We start from the raw sequence: 20,258 nt of genomic DNA on the forward strand, positions 1-20,258 counted from the left end.
CGCCGCTAGAGCTGCGGGGACAGGACTGGTCACTAGACGTCAGGCCTGGCTCCGTCACTGCGATTTTTCTGAGCCCTTCAAAGCGTCGTTTGCGAACGCATCTTTGATGGTTCTGCTCTGTTTGGCAAGACCGTTCGCGACGCTGACCCAGAGCGAAAGGACGGAAGACGCTGTCTGCCGTCGAATCCGCTTCTCTGCACCCCAGAGGCCCTATTCTAGGAACCAAAGGGTCAGAAGAAGATGTGGTTCCGGAAGTCGCAGCAGTCCCAGCCTGCTCCGGACAACCAGTCCTTCCGTGGCAGAGGAGGACAGGGAGGACGCCGCCCTAGAGGCAGAGGGCTCCCAGAAACTTCGGGTCCAGGAACCTTTCTCTGAACGGCCCGCGCAGCAACCCTGAGGTTGCCCGACTGCTCTACTCTGGGGCAGTCGGGACGTTTTTCGGGGCACCTAGCGGCATGGGAGTCCATAACATCGGACCGCTGGGTTCTCCAAATCATATCCAGAGGATATCGCATTCCTTTCCTTCACCTTCCAAAGTTGAAGTCCTCCCAGACGTCCCACCCGGTCAACGGGAGGCCGCTTTGGCAGAAATTGGCCATCTGCTAAAGAAAGGAGCCATCCAGCCCGTTCCCCCAGACCAGATCGGATCAGGGTTCTACTCCAGATTCTTTTTAGTGCCAAAAAAGACGGGGAACTAAGACCAATCCTAGACCTCTCTCTTGAATCTGGCAGTCCCCAAAGAAAAATTCGAATGGTCACTCTGCAATCTATTCTCCCCTTCTGGGAGAAAATCACTGGATGTGCTCGATAGACCTCAAGGACGCGTACTACCACATCCTGATGGACAGGCGCCCAGGAGGTTTCTCCGCTTCCGGCTGGGAGCCAGTCACTACCAGTTCGGGTCCTTCCCTTTGGTCTCACCACAGCCCCAGGGTGTTCACCAAAGTATTAGCAGTGGTAGCGGCCCACCTGAGGCTTCAGGGGTGCAGGTCTTTCCCTACCTGGACGACTGGCTTCTACCCCCAACAAGGCATCTACTTCTATTGGCCTTGAGACTCCTTTCTCCATCTTGCTCCTTTCTGGGCATCACAATAAATACAAAGAAATCCAACCTGGCGCCCACACAGTTCTTAGATTTTATAGGGGCCAGGCTAGACACAAGGAGTTTACGAGCCTTCCTCACTGCGGACAGAGTTCTAAATCTGCAGCTCCAGGTGCGGGCCATTCTCCATTCAAGTTCTGTTCAGCGGAGTTGGTCCTGAGGGCTCTAGGGTCCATGGCATCGGCTATAGCACTTCTTCCTCTTGCCAGGCTCAATATGCGCATTCTACAGTGGACGCTCTTAGTACAGTGGTCATACCTTGCTCTCCCCATGCATCATCCCATAGCGATCAGCAAGGCTTGCAAGCGGTCCCTCTTGTGGTGGCTCCACCCCGGATCTCCACAAAGGCCGCCCATTTTGTGCTTCTCCCTCTCGCCACGGTGACCACGGACGCCTCCCGCCTCGGGTGGGGGCACTTTGGGCGGACCGTCCAAGGCACGTGGAGCGATTCAGAGACCTTACTGCATATCAATGTTCTAGAGATGAGAGCAGTGCTCTTAGCGTTGCTAGCACTTCAGGACTTTCTTCCCTTGGGAACAATTGCAATTCAATCGGACAACATGTCTGTTGTCTGGTACATCAACAAGCAAGGGGAACAAGGTCTTACCCTCTTTGTCGAGAGGCCATGAGAGTTTGGGAATGGGCAATCTCCACCAATCGCTTTCTAATAGCAACGCACATTCCGGTCGGTCCAACATCCTAGCGGACAAGCTCAGTCGCACCATTCTGACCCCTTACGAGTGGTCTCTCAATTGTCAAGTAGCGAACGCATATTCGCACGGTGGGGAACCCCTTCATGCGATCTTTTGCTTCTCCCTCAAACACCAAGTGCGACAGTTTTTCGCTCTAATACCTCCTCCGGAGGTACCCCAAGAGACGCTCTGGTGCATGCTTGGCCACCCGGTCTTCTGTATGCCTATCCACCCTTGCCTCTGATGCTCCAAGTTCTTCAGAAAGCCTCTCGGGTGGGTTGCAGAATGATTCTCATTGCTCCATTCTGGCCTCGACAGATCTGGTTCCCCTTCCTAAGGTCTCACTCGGTGAATCCTCCTTGGATTCTAGATCCCATCCCGGATCTGATATCCCATCCATCCTGCATTCCTCCTCCGAATCTGGACAACCTGAAGCTGACCGCTTGGCTGCTCCAGTTCCACTCTTGATAAGGACTCGGTATTTCATCACCGGTTAAGGCAATTTTGGTGGCAGCTCATAAACCATCCACTAGAAAGGTTTACGAAGCAAGTGGAAACGTTTCTCTTTGTGGGCGGAGCGGCAAGGCCTGAATCCCTTCACGGTTCCTCTTCCTTTAGTGCTTGACTTTCTAACCACTCTCTTTAACGATGGTGCCAGCAGTTCCACAGTCAAAGTACAACTGGCGGCAATTTCTCACTATCACATTGGCCATGACTCTAATCCTCTCATGTCAGCCAAATTGTGTAAAATTTTCTTAAAGGTACTTTTCTTCTCAGGCCCCTATAAAACAAGCAGTTCCTCCTTGGGACCTCTCTTTGGTTCTACAGGCCTTGACCGCCCCTTCGAGCCAGCGACTACGGTGGATCTCAAATTCTTGTCCTACAAGACAGCCTTTTTGGTAGCCATTACATCGGCCAAGAGAGTGTCTGAACTTCAAGCATTATCAGCTAAACCTCCTTACTTGGTATTTCATCCGGACCGTGTCTCCCTCAGGACCAACCCGTCCTTTCTTCCTAAAATCGCTTCTGAAGCAAACATCAATCAGTCCATTAACCTCCCTGTTTTCTTCCCTAAATATGAAAACAAAGGTGAATATAAGCTACATTCACTAGATGTTCACAGGCAACTTAGATTTTATCTGAACAGGACAGCTGGTCATAGGCAATCAGACCAGCTGTTTATTTCCTTTGCAAAATTCAATTTGGGCAAGCCAATCTCTAAAGTTTCTCTGTCCCGCTGGATTTCACAGTGCATTTTATTGGCTTATCAAGCTTCAGGAAGGCCCGCACCGGAGGGTGTTCATGCCCATTCAACCCGGTCAGTATCTACCTCGGCAGCCTTCAAGGCTAGGATTCCTCTAGATGATATTTGTGCAGCAGCCACGTGGGCTTCATCTCATACGTTTATTTCCCACTATAAGTTGGATCTTGCATCTAGGGGTAGAGCATCCTTTGGCTCGCGGTGCTCGGAATATCCTTCCATGATGGCCGCCCAAGATTCAGGTAGCTGGGGACTCTGTCCCACAGGTTGCAGACAAATGAATATCCTACTTCAGATTTAGAAGTTATGTACTCACCATAACGTTCCATCTGAGTAGGTGTATTCATTTGTCTGCAACCATCCCGCCCTCCTATCCCCCTGGCCTTTCAGTTTCCTGCATATTCTATGTTACCCTTTTTAGGGTGTTGTTGCTTTGGCAAACTCGATCTGAGGTCATGAGGGTAGAGCAGGGCATTATGGGTGAGGGGAGGAGCTGAGAGCTTGGATCCATAGCTGGAAAACCATGCCGGTTCGGATCCGATATCGGATCCATAACCCACAGGTTGCAGACCAATGAATACACCTACTCAGATGGAACGTTATGGTGAGTACATAACTTCTAATTTGTCACAAATCCATTCTGATGGACAGCTTACCTCTGATAATGAGAACACCTTATCCCTTGACTCTCTTATTGAGGAAATTTCTGTTCTGGAAAACTATAACTAAAATGATGTAACATTTTGCTTGGGAATCCAAACAGGTGATTAACGTGCAAAAAATATACTATACTTTTCTAGAGGTAGGGGCTCCTACTCCTTCTCCTGTTCCAGAGTCTCGGAGGCCTCCCTAAATGCTTTTGTATCCACATCTAATACTTCAGATTCCCAGTCTTCAGCTTCAAAGAAGCCTGAGAGGTTAAGTACCCGAAGACTTAACATTACTGTATATAAACCTTTTAGCAGATCCTTTTTTTTTCTGTTTCCACTGTTACACCTATCAAGCTTCTACTAACGACTAATGTTTTGCCATCCTACAGAGACAGTAGAGCCATGGACAGGTATGGTCAGAAGATTTAGACCTCTGCTACCCTTGCCTTTAGGACCTTAAATTACTAGACTCAAATGACAAAGTACCTTCTGTGAATTTTATGGAATTTAAATAGGTGGATGTAGTTAATTTTGATCAATGAACGAGAGTGTCGAAACCCATATAGTTGATAACTTAGTTCACCAATCAACCAAAAGAAACCAAATAACACCCACAAACAACACAAACAATGTTTTTGCAAGGGGCAACCCCCCCCCCCCACCACACCCACACTCTGTGCTAATCATATATACCAACTCTTGAGATTGAACTATAGTGGGGAAAAAGGGCAAATTCCCCAATCCCCACTGTACTGCAATGTCAGTCAGAACTGTTCAAGAAACTAAACTGTGTCAGCTGTATGGTCTTGATCATATGGGTTTCGGCAATCTGGTTTGTCAGTCAAATGAAAGGAACCCAAATAAGGCCATGGCTAACTTTGAGGCTTCTGCCACAAAGCAACAAGATTTCTGTGCTTGGACAAGCAACATAAGTTGTAAGACAGTCCATTAAATACAGCTATGACATTGAAAAGGCTTCTTCAAGGACTGCTACTAGTGGATCTGTTATTAGAAGTTTTGCTTGAGTCATCCTACAGTCCCTCCCTGTGGATGTTAAGGCCAAGAGTTCGGATTCCCCACTTCAAAGGGAACTCTTATTTGGACCTTCTGCAGCAGACATTTTCAAGACCTTGCTGGAAAGGACAAAATGATGCAGAACTTTAAACAGATTTTTCATATGGTAGTACCTAGGTATTAAATAAATTACCCAGCCCACTTCTTTTGTCTTCAGAGATCAGAATCCCTCTTAGAAAGACAGGAAAAATCCCAAGAAAAGATTTCATGGCAAACCTACCAGACATGCCAAATCTAGAAAGCCTCCTTTTCCAGACAAGTCAGCCTCTGCCTGACTGTCTGCTACCCCCCCCCCCCATCCCTCCTTTGTCCAAGAATTCCTGTGTCAATAAGACTAACTTTGTCTCTTCCAGCCCGGGGATTCATCACTACAAACAAGTGGGATTATCCATCATTCAACATGGTTACAAGATGTCTTAGAAGGAATTACCATACTTTAAGGGAATCCCCCATCTCCCTTCCAGTCAGATTCACCTCCTTCCTCCTCTCTTACAAGGCCTCCGTGACCAGGGCAACATAGAACCAGTGCCCTACTAACACCTTGGAAAAAGTTTTTATTTAAAGCTTTTATTGGTCCCCAGAAAGTAGGGCACATTTCTGAAGGTACCATCTTTCAAGATGCTGTCCCTGCAAACTCTTCTTCCTTTTTTCCTCAAGTCTTTCTAGTTTCCCTAGACTTGAAGCATGCATGTGTACACATCCCCATTCCTCCAGTTACAGAAAATTCCTCGGGTTCTCTGCTTTTCCTTCGTACTTTCAGTTCTTTGTTTTGCCCTTTGGTTTATGTACCATTCCTAGTGTTTTCACAAAGTGCGTAACCTCAGCCATTGCCTTTTGCAGAAACAAGAGAATACAGATGTTCCCATACCTGGGCAATCTTCTCATTCAGGCTGCCTTGCAGGACACTCTATGGATGTATCTCAGTTTCATGATCTCATTTCAGAAAAGACTGCATTTCACCCTCAATATCTAGAAATCTTCTATGACACCCTCTCAGGATCTGGTGTTCTTTGGTTGCAGACTGGATACCTGTCAGATGACAGCTTTTCTTCCCCAGGAGAAAGTTCTTTCCCTTTCCACTTTTTTCCATTCCCTACTCCAATCTACTCCTATATGGGAATTTCTAAGAGCCCTGGAATACATGGCAACAACAATTTCTCTGGTGCCCTTTGCCAAGCTGTACGTGAGAAGGATCTAGTAGTACATGCAGCACTGCCACCTACCTGACGTCCAAATCTCCCTCTTGCCTTTACTGATGAAAGAGTTCCACCACTGTAACTCTTTTTGATGAAAAAGTTACAGAGGTAGATTTCACAAATCTAACTAAATCCAGACCTTTCCTACCACCCACCCATACCCAACCAGGAACTGCACACAGATGCATCAGATCTGGTTTGGGCAGGTTGAGCAGGCTGTTTAGCAGTTCATGGTCAATGGTTCCAGAAACAGAGGAAGGAGCACATCATTGTCAAAGAATTAAGGCTCTTATTCAAGCCCCTAAGGTGTTCTCTCACCTGTGAATACCACAGTAATGTGGTACATCAACAGCTGGCCGGGGGGGGGGGGGTGACAAGTCTTCCAGCTGTGCAGGGTAGCTCTTTTGGCATGGGATCAAGCTGTAAAGGCAAATCTGTACATAAAGGTGCTTTACATTCCATTCAAAGATGGTGTGTTAACAGATTCTGTAAGCAGGTTCATAGAAGCCCATCCATATATATATGGTAAACATAGAGGTCTTCCTGGACATAGTCCACAGACAGCTCAAGGTGTTTTGCTTCAGGACTCCTTGTCCCCAGGCCTGGAGGGCAGACGGCATGTTTTTCTACCGGGAGAGGAAGTGCTTCTATGCCTTCCCCTCTCTCTAATCCCAAAGGTTCTACTGTAGATCCAATGGGACAGACCAGAAAACTTGCTGATGACTCCTTTCTGGCCCAGGCAGCACTGGCACCCCCTTCTTCTTCACCTAGCTATATGCCATCACTACAAGTTGGACTTACTCATACAGAATAAGGACTCTGTGGGTCATAGGTTCATAGGTGTATACTAGGCTAACAACTACTGGTCCTTTATAAGTCTAGCTATGCATCCCAAATGTATCCCACAAGCTTATGTGCCTTAGAGGTTATTTTAAGGAGTATATGTAAACTATGGCAAGATTTACAGGATGCCTCTGTCCATTTGAGTCATAGGTGCTAGACCTGGGGTATATTTCTGATTTTAGCAATCTCCACCAGGCTAGTGCCAAGTTAATGAGATCAATGGTAAAAATACCCAACAGTAAAACAAAACAACAAACTGGACCTCAAACACTAATTTATTTTTTTTAACTTTAAATTGTATATGCATTGAGAAAGGGAAGTGTCCCAAAAGCTTTGCTTGTTGATTTATATTAAATGTAAAGTTTTTTAAAAAAATGTTGACGGTTGAGGTCAGGTCTGTTTTTTTTTTTTGTTATGTTATATTTTTGATTTCCCCATCCACTGGTCCAGATTTCCCATGAATAGGGTTAAGGAACAGCTCTGATTCAGATCGATGTGAAACTATTCCAGAGAAGGGGAATTCTCTGAGATAGATACCTGCCCCTCCAACATGTCCTGTTGTGTCGCAAGCAAAGTTTAAATCCCTCGATCAGGTAATTCTGATGTTATTCATTTTGCGGATAGCAAAAGGTCCATCAGAGTGGGATCCAAGTATGCCTTGTGTGTCAGGCAGAGATCGCCTCTCAACAGTCTGTAGGAAATAGAGTGTAGAGATAGAACTTTGAGGTGATCTGCATAGGACCTGCTGTTTATGCCCTGTATTCTTTTTGTGAGGAACGTTTGTTGATCTTCTAGTTGTTGCATGTGTCTGGTCAGGTACCTACCGAATAGGGTGATGTTCTCGATGGCCCTGATGTGCACCAAATGCAGTGGATCAATGACTTCCATGGACCTAGATGCCATGCCCTTGCTTATAAGGTGAACAACACAGAATAAGTTCCTTACTTCCTTGACTATTATTAGTTATACTCTTAGGGGTGTGTTATTGATGAGGTAATTTCCAATGGTGGTTGACTTCCCCATGGGTACTGTTATGCACTTCTTAGCACTATATTTTAAGCTGTGGTTTTGACATCAATTGTTTGTCTGTGTTAGTCCTTCATGTAGGATGTTAGTGTCTTGGTGGGAATTCTGTGATTGCTTCTAGTTTACAATCATCTGTAAACCTGGTCAGCCAAATGCCCCTGACACTGGCCGCTAGTGACCAGCTATCCAAAATGTAACATAGGGGTTTATGCCTGTCTGTGTGAGTTTGTTTACAATACCCAAGTAGGGTATTGTATCAAATGCATTAGACAGATCATGGTAGGCAATATGCACCTTTTTTCCCACATCTGTTGCCTTGGTGACTCTCTCAAGAAGAAGTCCACCAGGTTAAGTAGGCATGATCTGCCCTTGACAAACCCAAACTGGATTGGATCCATTATTTGAAGGTTTTTTTATATCCTTATTAATTATTTCCATGCTAATTCTTTTCAAGACTTTGCATATCAGACTAGTCAGGCTTATAGGTCTGTTGTTCCCAGGTTACGTTGATGGCCTACCCTTTTGTAAAAGGATAACCATTGACCATTGCAGTTCTTCATTTGCATGGCACAAAGCCTGTCTGGAGGCTGTTGGAGGTTGTGGTTAAACAGTGACTCCATTGGTCTCTATAGATCATGTTTCAGGCTATTTAGGAGGGATTTTGGGGCATTATTGGGGCTTATAGATGTGTTATTTATGTCCTTAGAGAGTGCATCTATGACCTTTTACCTAGTGATAGTTTCGGGGGTATATTTGATGGTATTTCCTGGGGGGTACCTGGAGGAAAGAGGCAGGTAAAATTGCAGCTGAATTTGTCAGCCAGCAGATTTGCTATATCTTCCAGCTCTGTATAGGTTGTGCTATTTACAATCAGCTCTGCACACATGATCCTGTCACAGTATATTTGCTCAAAATACAAAAATGTTTAGATGAAGGAGAACTGAATAAACAGTGCAAGCTGTTGCTTAGGAAAAATGCAGAATGTTTGATTTAAAAATATTAAAGTTATATTGCTTGCATTATTTAAATCTTATTCTGACCAACTTGCTTTTGCCTTCTTTCCTAGGAAGTGTGTAGAGAGCTCTGGTGTCTCAGCAAAAGTAATCGCTGTGTTACTAACAGCATTCCAGCTGCAGAGGGAACTTTGTGTCAGACTGGTACCATTGAAAAAGGGGTAAGTATCTTAAAGACTGATCATTCTGTAAGTTTAGATTGGAAGCAACAAAAGTGTAGAGTGAATAATAGTGCCACAGGCTAGTAATGTATTTTCAGTATCAATATATTAAGTTGAATGTATTGTGGGAAAGGATACAATAACAATGGTGTCAATTACTGTTGGTAGAACTTTGCTTTTTTTTGAGATGTGCAGAGATATGCCATAGTTTCTGTTGAGACAAGTGATGGTGAGTTGACAGATTTGTGAAAGGAATGCATGTTGGAATCATATGAAATGTGAACAGAAGAACTATAACTTAATAAATCAGTTATAGGAAAGCAGGAGGTATTTCAGATGGCTCTATTGTTAATCATTGAAGGGAGTAAACATTGAATGGCAGGTCATCAAAATCAGTCCATCAAAAGTCAATCAGTCGAACATGCACATCTCCAAACGTGTGAGACGAGAAAAGTAACTAGTTGTCCAGCACTTCCCCATCTCACAAATGGCAGTATTTCAAATCCACCCAGGTAGGGCTTCTCCCCCACAACCCTAAACTATGTACACCAACTGCGAGACTGCACTACAGTGGGGAAAAGTGATACAGAGAAGTGTTAGCCAGCTAGTTACTTTTCCCACCTCACAGATTCGATGACATGCACTTCGACGGATGGACTTTCGATGGATTGATTTTGATGAATTGCCGTTCAATGTTTACTCCCTTCGACAATTAACATAGACATAGAACCATTTCAACCAAAATAAAGTAAAATTACGAACGGCAAGCGAAGAACCACCAAGCTGGAAGAACAAGTACTTTATTTAAACACTGAGATATAATTTAAAACAATAAAAAGTTTGTCTGTTAATTCACAAGTAAGCGCTTTCGTTTAATATCTATTAAACTTCATCAGACAACGTATCTGTTGACCTCACTTTCTTTTATACTAAACTTCATTCATTAAAGAAAAATCACATGACTCTACAGTAATTAAGCATGCCTCTACCCCAAAAATTTAAATTAATTCTAACCACTACATCCGAAGCTTTTACTATATGAGAGGATGTGTGAATATCAATTGAAATGCCTAGATAAGTTCAATAAAGAAACACATTAATGATGAACAAAGAATTTTAAAGTACTAGGTAAAGAAAACATTAGAATCATGAAACCAGATAAAGGTGAGGGGGCAGTTATTATGAGTCATGACATATATAATCATAAGTTAAATGCTATTCTTGAAACTGATACTTATGAGCAAATATCCCTAAATGAATTGAATATTGCTTATAGAAAAGTATATGAACAAATTAATGATATGTTTTTTGAAAAACATATCAACATAGATTTATTGAATTATCGTAACATTACAATTCCTAGAATTTCTGTATTTTTTGGAAATCCTAAAATACATAAAAGCATATATGACCCCCCCCCCCATGCGCCCTTTAGTGGATGGAAGAGATTCCATTACTTCAGCATGTGCTAAGTATGCTGATTATGAATTCAAAAAGATTATTAGGAATGAAAAATATATTTGTAAAGATTCCAGGACTTTCCTAGAACATATGAATGAAGTGGAATTTAATAATCAAGACATTTTAGTAACAATTGATGTTTGTGATTTATATACAGTCATTCCACAGGCTTTAGGTTTGGAATGGATCAATGAACTATTAATACAGTATCATGTTAACCATGAATTAACAAATCTTTTAATGGAATTATTAGAAATAGTTTTAAGTAATAATTTCTTAATATTCAATAAAAAATATTTTCTGCAGAAAAAGGGCATTGCTATGGAGTCACCATATGGAGGTGCTTATGCAAATTCAGTCATGGCATTCTGGGAGAAAAATATTATTTTTAATAGCAAGTATAATACCTTTATTAAATCTTATCATCGTTCCAGGATTATATCAGCATCATTTGGACTGGTACAGTAGATTATTTGAATTAATTTTTAGCATACATTAATGAAACAAGAAATTTTTTTAAATTCACATGGCATATTAATAATAATAGTGTTGACTATTTAGATGTACATCTCATGAAAGATACTGAAAATGAAGCATATATCGCAGTCATTCATAGAAAGGAATCCTATTCTAATAGTTTTTTGCATTATAATAGCTCCCATCCAGAACATCAGAAAAGGTCCGTAATTAAGGGACAATTAGTGAGAGCTGCTCGGATGGTGACTAAGTTTGAACAATTTGAGTTGGAGTGCAAGTTTTTGCGTGATATGTTCATTAATAGGAACTATCCAGTAACATTAGTTGATTCTTTAATATATGAAGTTACTAAAAAAAGATTAAGCAGACACTTTAGGCCCATTTTACAAAAGCAAAATAAAGAATATGATGTCAGTAATATACCAAACATCAGAACTAATAGCTATGATAACATAATAATAAATGAAACTGTAAATAAAGATGAAAAGAATGATTTTTCAAAAGCTTTGGTACTTACTTTCTCCCAAGAACATCATATAATTAGAGAAGTAATTATTAACAATTGGGCCATATTAATGGATGACCCGCAATGTAAAAAGCATATTGGAGAAATACCAAAAATTGTTTATAGAAAAGGGAAAAGTTTTAAGGATATGTTAAAAACAGGGACCCACTTAATTAGCAATAAAAACAAAGGTATGAGTAAATGTGAAGCCTGCCATTGGTGTTTTAAAGTTAGAATAGGAGAGTCCTTCCAGCTTAGAAAAAAGAAGTTTTATTTAAATGGAAAGTATAATTGTAAATCTAAAGCAGTAGTATATCTAGCCATGTGCAATTCCTGCCCCATCTTCTACATAGGGAAAACAGAGAGAGCTCTAGCACAAAGAATATATGAGCATGAATATGCCATAAAGAAAAATAAATGTAATAATGCACTAGCAAAGCACATTAATGAATATAGAGACCATCAGTTTTCTTTTATAGCAATAGGTCACGTAGAAATAGAAGAAAAAAGACCTTGCGGCTCATTTTTAGAATATAAAGAATTGCAATGGCAGATTAGAGCACAAGCTGATACATGGCCAGGCATAAATGAACATAGTTCAATAGCTCCTATTTTAAAACTAAAGGCATTAAATAGAAGTAAAATAATAGATTGAGATATAGTACATTTTTAATAAATGAATTCATATATAAAATTTTAATTGATTTTATTTATTTATATATATATATATATATATATATATATATATTCAATAATTTTTATTAATTATTATAAAGAATAGTAGTAACAGTATACAATTATATAATCGGTGTACATATATGTTCATTAAATAATTTATTTATTCACATATTTAATTTATAAGTAAACTATATATATATATATATATATATATATATATATATATACATACACACACACTATTTTTAACATCAATTTTATATATATTTATTATTTTAATATTGTAAGTATGTAAGTCCATTATGATGCTGATAGATCATAAGAATTGTTTAAGTATGTTTATATAAGGATATGTTAGTCGTCCCATAGCGCTAGTATATATTTATACACAAAATATAAATATCAGTGTAAAGATCCACGCACTTTTGAATGAGACGACTTTTGATGGGACTTCTTAATAAAATAAAATATAGTAAGATAGTATTTTAATATGTACATACTTATACATATTATTTAACATTCTTTGACATTTTTAACATGTAATGCACATAATTTATGATTTTTTTATACTTTTCAGCTGCTATAAATATATATGTATTTTGTATTATGTTCTCCACTTTTTGTTATAATATATGCATTTTAGATTTTTTAAGTCTTAATTATTTATAAGTGGAGCATATAGTATGTATTAACACCAGCCATTTGTTTAGAATTAATTTTAATTTTGGGGGTAGAGGCATACTTAATTACTGTAGAGTCATGTGATTTTTCTTTAATGAATGAAGTTTAGTATAAAAGGAAGTGAGGTCAACAGATACGTTGTCTGATGAAGTTTAATAGATATTAAACTAAAGCGCTTGCTTGTGGATTAACAGAGGAACTTTTTATTGTTTTAAATTATATCTCAGTGTTTAAATAAAGTACTTGTTCTTCCAGCTTGGTGATTATTCGCTTGCCATTCGTAATTATTGATCCATTTCAAATAATTTGACTGCCTTGCTGATTTTGTGCACTTATAAAATCTGACTAAAATAAGGCATTATTGATGCGTGTATATTTAGGAGTTTAAAATCATAGCCATTTAGAAAACATGATTGTCCAAAGTAAGCTTTTGAATAATATTTGGAAACAACTGATAATAGATAGCATTTTTGACAACACTAAATACTGCCAGCTACTCAGGATTTGCTTCATCTATGACGGTGTGATTGTTTCAACAGTGAGTATGTTTCTGAGTGACTTACAGTCAGGAGTCAAGCGTCAGAAGTATAGCAAGTTACATTTCAGGATCTGCTCCCACGTTTCCCTAATCCATGCTACTAGCTTTGTGAGAACTAGAGTCTGATTTATTAATGGTGGCCATTGCAGTGAGAGCTGTAAGTATACCACTCAAATGTCCTTGATTTTGCAGAATGCCCCTGAATTTGTCATATTTTTGATCTGATCCTCGTAAAATTTTTCTTTTTCTGGTAAATTACTGATGGTTACAGTCAATTGATAATGGCAGACGTTAAGAGTTTTATATTTCTTATTGTTCAGAAAATGCATATTGATGCAAAACGTATTATTCTGTTAACAATTTTTGAGCGTATTAGAGTAATATTTAAAATTTATCTCTGATTATGGGCCTTTGTCTCCCAATTATTTTTGATTTTGCCCAGAATTCTTGGAAAAGATGTTGACAGTTATGGCTAGAAGATGTGCTTCCTATGAAACTGATTTCATTTTTATATAATGGAAATCAAATAAACTACCCAAGTTAATGAAAAAGACAGGAAGTAATTTAGCATGGATCCTAATTTAATATTTAGTATAGATTGAGAGTAAAACACATGCATATTGGAAGTTGTGTGTGTTTCCTTCCTGTAAATGTTAGAAGACCAAATCTAGGGTGATATCTGATGTTTCACATTTTTTGCCAAATAATATGAAATCAGCTGTCTCACTTGAAAAGTACAATAATGGGCACAAAAAAGTCAAGAATACAATAAAACATGATAAACCGAAGCAGCGACAAAATAAAACACACAGTAATTCTTGGTGATTTAAAGATTAAAGTGCTTGTAATAGTAGTATATTTTATCCAAAAGATAAACAAAAATTTTAAAAAAATCATGTTTCAGACATTAATGTGTTTCCCAATTCACCCAGTAGTATTTTTGAGGGTGTTAAAGTGGTAGAAAATGGTTTTAGAATTTAGCTATATCAGTTCAAAATCACAGAAGTTTACTTAGGAACATAACTACTAGGCAAATGATCATAAGGACCATAAGATGCCTAGTCATATAAACCTTTAAGTAGACACACTTAGAAGTTAGTGCTTCACTTTTCAGTTAAGCATTTAGTAATGCTTACCTCCCAAATTGAGTAGTGCTGTACACGACATGGTGAATATTTGTTTACCCATTCAATCATCAAGACTAACCTTAAAGGTAGTCAAAGTAGTACTTTTGTTCCTTAGGCTGGGAATACATTGAGTTAGGAATGTATCGCTACAGAGAGTCTTATTTAATTGTTGGTGTGGTTTAAGTCCTCAGTAAGATAAAATCTAACCTTTAGATAGTAGCCTTTAATAGTATCTCTTATCTTCCTTTTATTATGCACATTTTCAAGAATAATAAATGCAAGATGGAAATGATGTGTGTGAAACATTTAATTATTTGCAAATATTGAAAAAGTTACATATTTGAAACGGACAATGCAGAATTTTAGAAAACTGCTCTGTTCTAACTACTACATATGTGCCGGTGTGTGAACGGAAGAACAGTAGAATATGATCAAAATAACAAAATCATGTTGCAAAATAGAGGATCAGTAGTTGTATTTTACAGGCTTAATATAAATGTACTTTAGATCTCTGTTTGCATCCCTGTCACCATCTTTTTTGTTGACTGTTTTGGACAGGCATGTATGTTACATTAACAAACTTGAGGGATAATTATAATATCCTAATCGCTGTCACTGAGGATGCTAGTAACCCTGGAGCGCATTCCATCTGCTGGCACATTCCTGACAGCATAGGTCTGCATGTGTTTAGATAATGACCAACAGTCTCAACAGCAGAAGAAAGTGAAAAAATAATACATGTATGGGATCATCTGTCTTCATTGCATCTCCACCAGTAAATATTATAATCTCTGTCACTACACAGATACTACCCAGGTGCTCTTTTCCAAGTTCAGCAACCCAAACAATGGTATAATAAATTGAACCAGTGTGATGCTGACTGTGCAACCCTGCTACCAACTTATCAACCATTTGATGACTGGAAAATGATGAATAATTACCAGTTTATTATTGGGCATCAAATTTCAGACAGCAGCTGTTTGAAGCAGCGGGAGGAAGTATGTGCCATTCACTGGCTTATTCTGCAGGAAGACATATATTTAATCACAGTGTGGAAGAAGCCAAAGTCCATCAAAATGCAAGATTGTGTCAACACAGAAATAACCTCAGCCAGAAGTCATTCTCCCATATGTACCATTTACATGTTGATCTTACCACTGCTAAATTTTCCACCATATTTGCTGCTTAGTTACATTCATATTTAAACTCTCCTTATATTTCATCAAGACTAAAATCACTGAAGATTCATCAAGATAGAACAAAAATATGAATGCTTAAACTCCTCAGAATTAGTTATAAAAATTGTTTCTTGCAGGAAGTGCAGACTCCTTGTACCCCCACCAGTACCTATGTAGACTAACTACAGATGCACAACCACAAAAAAAAAAAAACAGAATAGCTCAAACACAATGAGTCACTCTTAGTTCAGAATTTGAAATCGCAGAAGTGATATCATGTGTAAAAAAGTGATCATGTATTTCCAGTCAAGGGACTAGAAATCCATTACTTTAAATTCATCCATGTTGCACTTAGCCAGTTGTAGAGAAGCCCATGTTCAATACATTCAGGTGATGGCACACTCCACTGGGTTCTACAACCTCTTGCACTGGGTCCCTCATGGCTATATGACAACATTTTGAATGTAGCATCTGCAGTTATGGGTTCAGTTATGAGAAGTTTTGATGTTAAGTTGTCTATCTCACCTTCGTTCTTGCTGGTTGGGATTGGAGCCGATCCTTGGCTCCAACTCGGCCATCTTCAATAGCTCGAGAGCTATTTACTGGCTCGAGGCTACCCCTTATCCCATAATGCCTAACGATAGCTACCCAGATCTCGTTTGCCACTTCAGCTGCGAGGTGTCGTTTTTCTGGCTCAGGCTTGTATAGAGTTTTTTGTGTAACTTTTTCACTAGAATTTAACTTTTCTAGTATTTTATTATTAGCGATAGTTTTGTTTCTGTGATAGATAATTGTTTGTCTTATAGTATCCCTTTTTTGTAGAACTCGTTTAACTTAGAGAGTTCTCCCCACCCCTCCCCCCTCCTCTTCTTGTCAGGTTAGCCGTTTAAGTTAGAGGCTTTCCTTCTGTTTTTTTCTTATAAGCTAGCCGTTTAAATTAGAGGCTTTCCTATTATCCTTTAAAAAAAAAAAAAAAAAACCTTTAGCTATAGTCTTTCTAGTAGGTGTGTTTTTTGTAGACTGTATATTGCTTCTAGTTACCCACGGTGGTGGTGCTGCGGTAGCGTTGTTACCTCACAGTAAGACGCTGTCCAGTTCGATTCTCAGCTAGAGCGTCTTTTGCGTGGAGACATGCCTGAATGGGTGTACCTTCGTTGAAGGTTGTGCATCAGAGCTGGTAACTCGGCACATAAAAATCAACTACCAATAATTAGCGGACCGGAGTTCCGCTGTGGCGACCCCTGACAAGGAAAAGCCGAAAGACACAAACAATATTGCTTCTAGTTATTGTTGTCATAATTGGTTTTCCTTCTACTGTAAAGGATGTCAAAGGAATCCAAGGTTTCCGGGTTCAAGAAGTGTGACTCATGCTGTCAGAAAATGTCTCTGACAGATGGGCACACTTCTTGTGTCTATTGTTTAGGCGCTGTGCACCTGCAGGACTCTTGTTCTATATGCCATGCCTTTAGTCCAAGAGTCCTGCAGGAGCGTAAGAGTAAGCTGATTCTTAGGGGTCTTTTAAAACCCTAGGATTCACCGGCCAAGAGCTCACAGCCAGTGAAATCCCCTAAATCCACTACGCCGTCGGCTCCAAGTTCGGAGCAGTCTTCGGTTCAGGATTTACCTTCTATGTTGGTTCCGGCTGGCACCGACAAGACAATCTCCCCGCCAGCTCCATCAGAGGCTTCGGAGCCGTCGAGGAGCCACAAGAGGCTGAGGTCCCCTTCACTAGAGTCGGTGCATTTGGCTCCTCGGTCTCCTTTACTTCAGAGCGAGCATAGTCACCGATCCTCTAGACTGTCGGATCATGATGTGGAGAGAGTGGTCAGTAGGTTGCTAAAGTCACAGGTACTAGCTAAATTGTTGTCCAGCCCTCCTCAACAGGTGTCGGCTCCATCCACTTCTCTCGATGTTCCTCCTCCGACTCCAATGAGTTCGGAGCCGTCGTTGGGGTTTGAGTAGTGGAACCGTCAGCTCCGATAACTCTATCTCCTTCGGTTCCGACGTCGGCTCCGATTCCCTCTGTGGTACCTTCCATCGAGGGATCTGGGCTTCGGGGCTCCCTCGTCGGCTCCGAGGGTCATGTGGCATCGGACCCTTGCCCGACTCCGTTCTCCCTCTTGGAGCTTCGGCACAGGTGAGCTCGGCTCCAACATCGGCCTCGGAGCCGTCCCCCTCGGTGCGGAGAAAGATTCCTATTTCTTCGGAACCGGAGCTTTCTTTGCATTGTGGCAGGAACGCCTTCGATGTCATGCGGAGTGTGCTGTCCCCTGAGTCAGCTCCACTATCAGCCCCACCGGCTCCATCCCCTGTAGTGCCTGTGCCAACCTCTGCCCCTCCTCCAGACCCTAAGCATAGGGAATTGATGCTCCAGGACACCCCATTGGGTGTTTCCTCCTCTTCTGAGGCCTTTCCTGATCACTCGGAAGAGCCCCCTCGGAAGAAAAAGTGTAAGAGGAAGCACATTGACTCCCCCGAGTCTGTCACTTCTGATACAGACTTAGATGATTGGGAAGGGTCCTCGAGATCCCCCAATGAAGATGTTTCCTTCTCGGACTTCCTAGAAATGCTTAAGCAGAGGGGGAACTGGAATCTCCTAGCCCCTTCTGAGGATAAGTCTGTATTTCTGGATACCTTTGGTTCCCGACCTTCCACCTCCTGGGTGCCTCCGCCTTTCGATCCACTTATGACGGTGGTGGCTCAAAAGGCTTGGTCAGCTCTGGATACAGTGGAACCAACTCCGAGGAGACCTAGTAAATTCATTACAGCACCCCAGGATAAGCAGTTCCTTTCGAATGGTGTCCCTGTTGATGCTATGGTGGTAGCAGCAGCCACCAAAAAAGAGTTAGCGGAGACCTCTTCATCTGTCCATCCCCCTAATAAGGAGTCTGGGACGATGGACAGATACGGGAAGCGAATGTTAGCTTCAGCGACCTTCTCTATGAGGTCACTGAACTACCTGTGTCATTTTACCTGACTTCAAAGGGATCTCCTTAAAGACCTCGGAGATACTCTCCAAGATCCAACAACTGAGGGAGCACAAGTCAAGGTAGCTTCCCAGCTAGCGATGCTTAATTTTGTCGTTAACTCCTCCATGAGGCTCATTTCCTATGCAGCCGATGGGGCGAGTAGAGCCGCAGGTACCAGGGTGGCCCTTAGGAGGCATGCGTGGATGCGGCTGTGTAACTTTGCAGAACCCTTTCGAGCGTCCTTCACCAACACTCCCTTTGATGGTTCCTTTCTTTTTGGACCACAGGTGAAAGACACTTTGACTAGGTGTGAACAAGAAGGCAAGACTCTTTCTGCCGTGGGAGTCCGTTTTTCCACTCCCTCTAGACCTTACCCCAAGGGTCAGAAGAGTGAGAAGATGTGGTTCCGTAAATCTCAGGGAGCCTTGTCTGACATACGTAGTGATTTTTCCTCCAGAGGCAGAGGAGGAAACAATAATAATAGACACCTCCCTCGTGGCAGAGGGGGTCCGCAGAACCAGGGCAAAAGAGAATCCTTCTCTGATAAGCCCTTCCAGCATCCCTGAAGGGTTGCCCAGCTGCTCAACTCTGGAGGCAGTCGGGGGAAGACTTTCGCTGTACCCAAAAGCCTGGCAAAGTTTAACACAAGACAGATGGGTACAGTCCGTTATATCAGGAGGTTACAAAATTCCCTTCCATCAACCCCCTTTACAGTCAAGGAAGACCCTTCCAGATGTTCCACCCAATCTGAAGGAGCAAGCAGTAATAGAAGTTTCAAAACTGGTAGAAAAAAAGAGCCATCCAGGAAGTCCTGGCAGACCAGCACGGATCCGGAACTTACTCAAGGTTCTATTTAGTACCAAAAAAGACAGGGGACTGGAGACAGATTCTGGATCTCAGCAGACTAAACAGGTCTGTGCAAAGAACAAAGTTTCGGATGGTCACGCTACAGTCCATTCTACCCTTTCTGGGTCAGGACAATTGGATATGCTCAACAGATCTTCAGGACGCATACTACCATATAAAGATGGACAGGCGCTCCAGGAGATACCTTCACTTCCGGCTGGGGGCCAGTCATTATCAGTTCAGAGCTCTGCCCTTTGGTCTCACCACAGCCCCCAGGGTGTTCACCAAATGTATGGCAGTGGTCATGGCTCACCTGAGGCGTCAAGGATTCCAGGTGTTTCCGTATCTAGATGACTGGCTCCTTACTGCTACCACCAGGCATCAACTCATACAAACACGGGACTGCACAATCACAATCTGCTCCCAGCTCGGCATTACAATAAATTTTGAAAAATCTGCCTTGCTGCCCTGTCAATCTATTACTTACATAGGAGCAGACTTAGACACAAGGGATATGTTTGCAAGGCTACCACTAGAAAGGGTGTCCACAATCCGTCAGCAGGTACAGGTTCTGATGCAGAGGAAAAGGATCCAAGTCAGGTACGTCCTTCAAACTCTGGGTTCCATGGCAGCAGCCATTTTCCTAATCCCACTGGCGCGCTTTCATATGAGAATTCTTCAGTGGCTTCTGTTTACGCAGTGGTCTTTCCAAGAGCTACCCATGACTTACGTGATCATGATCACGGATGCATGCAAAAGACATCTTTCTTGGTGGATGGT

At 41.4% G+C, this 20,258-nt stretch overlaps 1 protein-coding gene across 1 annotated transcript in view; it reads left to right on the forward strand.

Moving 5' to 3' along the window:
* Window positions 1-20,258, forward strand: part of ADAMTS6 (ADAM metallopeptidase with thrombospondin type 1 motif 6) — a 2,910,080-nt gene that overhangs the window by 933,686 nt on the left and 1,956,136 nt on the right. The window contains exon 4 of the mRNA XM_044063364.1: window positions 8,911-9,018. Coding sequence (XP_043919299.1) covers window positions 8,911-9,018 — 108 coding nt within the window. The remainder of the gene's footprint in view (window positions 1-8,910; window positions 9,019-20,258) is intronic.

The sequence above is a fragment of the Protopterus annectens genome, chromosome 2.part1 (genome assembly GCF_019279795.1).
Source record: "Protopterus annectens isolate FY-2018-M chromosome 2.part1, PAN1.0, whole genome shotgun sequence".
Lineage (NCBI taxonomy): Eukaryota > Metazoa > Chordata > Ceratodontiformes > Protopteridae > Protopterus > Protopterus annectens.